General features: G+C 38.9%; 1 protein-coding gene across 6 annotated transcripts in view; it reads left to right on the top strand.

Annotated features, from left to right (window-relative positions):
• NR2F1 (nuclear receptor subfamily 2 group F member 1) overlaps nt 1-3,056 on the top strand; it is a 9,433-nt gene extending 6,377 nt beyond the window's left edge. For all 6 annotated transcript variants that reach the window (XM_018572371.1, XM_018572372.1, XM_018572373.1 and 3 more), the window contains one exon: nt 2,107-3,056. In XM_018572371.1, coding sequence (XP_018427873.1) covers nt 2,107-2,387 — 281 coding nt within the window. In that variant the 3' untranslated portion in view covers nt 2,388-3,056. The remainder of the gene's footprint in view (nt 1-2,106) is intronic.
• The last annotated feature ends 1,532 nt before the right edge of the window (nt 3,057-4,588 follow it).

Below are 4,588 nucleotides of genomic sequence, written 5' to 3' on the forward strand. Positions count from 1 at the left end.
TGGGGTGTGGGCTGTGATCCCCCCCCCCCCCCCCCCATGCTGTCTACCTGATAGCACAGTTCAGTTTATTCAGCTTATTGACATAACTGTTTCAGCTGAGTGTAAAGTTTCTGGGAACTACATGCAAAACATATACAGAGACCTGCATCGTCATGATTTAATTTCCAACCACGCATAGGCAAATATGGTGTATTATAATGCTAATGTAGGGACCCAGATCAGGTTAGCATGCCCTATATCCTTAATAAGCACTGAGATCTAAATTACTATACAGATTACATTGCATATGTTATGTTATAGGTAATATGTAAGGCTGTTGGCTATATAAGCAGCCCCTGAGCCATGCAGAGAGGGATCTAGCTGTTCAGTGTAAGGACTGGCCGCATCTCTCATAGAGCAGTGTTCAGGGATGTGCGCTTTGCACAACACTCAGACCTTAACAATCTCTCCTTCCTAGTAACCAATAAAATATACATGCATACATTACATCAACACTACAAAACACGTCTGGATCATTACATACATCTGAAGACTGATTAGAGCTTCACAATCGTCATTTGTTTTATTTGCATTTCTAGCCTTGGGCTAAAAAATAATTATTTAGAGAGTGATCTGCCAAAATAAATTTAATTACATCAAATCTTTTCATCCCATGCTTTAGCAATATCCAACCGAGATCATCTTTTCATCATTTTTTGTATATTCCTTGTTCTCCTTTTCTTTTTTTTTTGTAAAGATAACACCAGGCTAACCTTTATCGACTGTGAAGTTTTTATGATGAGTTGTATTTATTTACTTTGCCTGTTATTGGAATGTGTCGAGTGTTATTCGCTTTTTTTAAAGAAAGAATTATATGAAGCTTATATCAGACCTAACTTTTTTTCCAGTTCACACTCCTTGAAACCAATTTGTCACAGTTTCCTGACTCGATTTATTTAAATTTATTTTAAATATCGACTTTCTGAGGGAGACAAAACACCCTGCCCTCTTGCAGCAAGCCTTGTGCTTCTGGCAAGCCTTGGTAATAATAGGTGAAGTTTTATAGGTGATGTTATAATCCTCATTTCCAGAGGTCATCTATAGATTGTGTGTGGAAGTGAGAGGACATGGTCCTGTGTTCAGCATGTGTAGAACTGTCTGGGTAAACAGTATAGAGTATGGGGCCACAGTTAAGTGGCATCATTTACTTTATTATACCCCTTTTTTATTATATGGTTTTACTAGAAGGTGTCAGATGTAGGGTTCCTCATCCAAGCACTTGATTCCACAAAACAGTCTTATTCCAGCAGCGTGGATTTTATGCCTCCATGTAGCTGTGAAACCTGCAGCGAGGGTTGATTGATTTAAGGGGATCACGTGGTGTAGTATATAGCCATAAACATTTCAGCATTTTCAAATTCAGCATGAAATACATGCTGGCAAATTGGATGAAGGGGTGCAGTTGGCGCCTTGAGCCTGTGCCTACATCTACCCAAACTAAGTGTCCCCTACAACAATATAACAGAGCAAAACAAAACCTAAAGTGCTATCTTTAGGCTACATAACTGGCTGTATAGGACTAGCACTATTGGGGAGGGGGTAGGACTAATGAATAGGACTGGTCGCTGGTTTATGAGTGTCTGAATGACTGAGTGCTTCTGTGTCTGGGGAGTACATCACACTGCATTATTCCGATTCTTTATTTATTATAGTCAATGCTTTGACTGTGAACTTGGAGAACTGGCATACACTGGTGTATCATTTATTGTATATTGTATATATATTTAAAAAAAAAACACTTAAGCCAAGATCCAGCTGTTTCCTGCCAACATTTATATCTGATTTACTAAAAGAGCAATTTTACATACAGCCAAGTCCAGGTATTATTATTATTATTAGTGTTGTTTTTATTATTATTTTAATTGAATGTTTATTATTATTGTTATCAGTGTTTAAACTAAACACAGATTGGACTGGCCAGTGTGAACATTACTTTTTGTTTTAGTACTTAAGCCCTTAAAGTTGATTTCATGTGATTTTAGTGATGTGACTGCAAATTCCTTGTGCCATACTAACTGTGTACCCTGTCTGTCTGTCTCTCCTCCTCCATGGTGGGCTCCTATACAGACGCCTGTGGCCTTTCAGATGCTGCTCACATTGAGAGTCTACAGGAAAAGTCCCAATGCGCCCTGGAGGAGTATGTCAGGAGCCAGTACCCCAACCAACCGAGCAGGTTCGGCAAACTTCTTCTGAGGCTGCCTTCCCTGCGTACTGTATCTTCCTCAGTCATTGAACAGCTCTTCTTCGTCCGCTTGGTAGGTAAAACCCCTATAGAGACCCTCATCAGAGATATGTTATTATCTGGAAGTAGCTTCAACTGGCCTTATATGTCAATCCAGTGTTCCTAGAGAACAGCCAGAAAGACAATCACTGCGACAGAACTCTGTACGACTCTGTACGAACAACCATGGTGTGGACGCAGACAGAATACATACAAAACTCCTTAGGATGTCAACAATAATGAACTCCGTGTGTTTGGGGAAATGAAAACAAACACACACAAAAAAAAGGACCAAGGGGATCTATGATTAAAATATGCAGACAAGAACCCTAATGGATGCGCTGTGGACTGAGATGGATTTATTCTGTACAGGCGACAAAAAGCAGACTTGTGATAAATCCTGTGTGTAGCTACACATGCACATAAGCACCATGAACATTTGTTGTTGATTTTGTAATATACTAGTCTTTACTTTCATTTCTTTTTTTTTTTTTTTTAATTGAAAACATTGTATGCGCATAAAGAAAGCAAGACATAAGAATTAGGGGGAAAAAATAACAGTTCCAAATAATTATAAAAAAAAACCCACAAAAAACTCGTCCTGTGTCTATGTATCTATATCTGTTTTGTATTTTTTTCTGGTTCCAAACCAGGATTCCTGTAATTCTCTACTAATAATTTTTTGATATAACCCTTTGCTTCTTATAATGAGTGCGATATATGTTGTCCAAGCTTATGTTCTTCAAGAATTAAAATTGAAGTGAGAATTTAAACAAAATAAAAGACTTTAGCAAAAGATGGTGGTTTGTTGCTGGCTGGTCATCACAAAAAAAAAAAATAGGGGTTTAAGTCATTATATTGCCGCTTGCAAAGTTCAAGTTAGGTTACAGAAAAACACTTTGGATGGTTATCTATGATTGCAAGACCCATAGGGCCACAAATACTGATCACAGAAAGAGATTTGCTCTTTCTCTTGGATTGCGCTGATTGCTAATTGTGTGCTTATTGGGATTTTGTTGCTGTTTTGACTTTTTTGTGCGTGTTTGAGGGTTTTTAATGCGACATATGAGCGCTTTTGTAGTACATGTAAGAAGGAAAAAAAAAGGGCGAGTGTAATGGATACAGTTGTGTGAACGATGAGAATGGTTGAGAAAAGGCTTTTCACAAGCTAACAATGTGCTTCCTAATATGACCCTATTTCTTTGCTATCTATTTGAGCAATCGTATTATTTCCTGCTCTCCTCTCTCAGTGTAAAGGGTATTCCCAAACTATTAATATAGATATCTTACCCGAGGTTTTTCTCACTGGGTGGTAGAACTATGTATGCCATAGGTCTCATTGTGCTGCGGCTGGCAGGATGGAGAAAGGGAGATATGTGCATTCCCTTGTTCCCATCCAGCACACACACACAATTTTTAATTTAAAAATAAAAAAATCGCTTCCATAATATAGCTCCTTTGAAGGTAAAAATCTTCCCCTATGCTTTCTGGCTCCTGGTGCAGATCTCTGTAACAGCTTTGGGCGCATTAATGTTTTATAGAATGTGAGACAGATCTGTTAGAACACATACTGCCAAGGGAGCCCTTTCTCAACGTATTAATAACGCTGGATCTTTAAAAATAACACCCGGAAAGGAAGGATTTTCAATCTGACGACTTATTGGCAATGATTTTCCTCCTGTCAGCTGCTGTTCAATCTACAAGCTGACTTTTTTTTCTAACATTAAACAAATATATGGGTGTCTGCACGTTAGTGTTAAAGCTTTTTGCTGGTGCTCTGCTATTGTGCATCTGTTCATCGATGCCACTGCGCCCATGTAACACTGAGACGTCGGTGACTTTTCAAGCACCCGGGCAAAACTTGGCAGGTAGATGAAGAAAGTGCTGTGGAAGGAGGGATGCTGACGTCATGGAGTGGGCTATGGCTGCATAATAGAGAGATGGCACACAGGCACATCAAAGTATTGTTCAGATTGAGATATAATCTTGGGAGGCCTGTACTGATAGCACCAATACTGAAGTGCAAATTAGGCATTTGTCTCATAAATATAAAGCCTGCAAATTATTCAGCAAAGGCTGCGTTTTGTCTTTTGATGCTATACAAGTGAGCTTGATATACTGCGTGTTGTGCAAGCAGCGAGACTTTTTCAGGCATGGACTGGAGTACTGATAGCACCAATACTGAAGTGCAAATTAGGCATTTGTCTCATAAATATAAAGCCTGCAAATTATTCAGCAAAGGCTGCGTTTTGTCTTTTGATGCTATACAAGTGAGCTTGATATACTGCGTGTTGTGCAAGCAGCGAGACTTTTTCAGGCATGGACTTG

Source organism: Nanorana parkeri, unplaced genomic scaffold (genome assembly GCF_000935625.1).
Source record: "Nanorana parkeri isolate BGI_ZX_2015 unplaced genomic scaffold, ASM93562v1 scaffold2009, whole genome shotgun sequence".
NCBI classification, from domain to species: Eukaryota; Metazoa; Chordata; class Amphibia; order Anura; family Dicroglossidae; genus Nanorana; species Nanorana parkeri.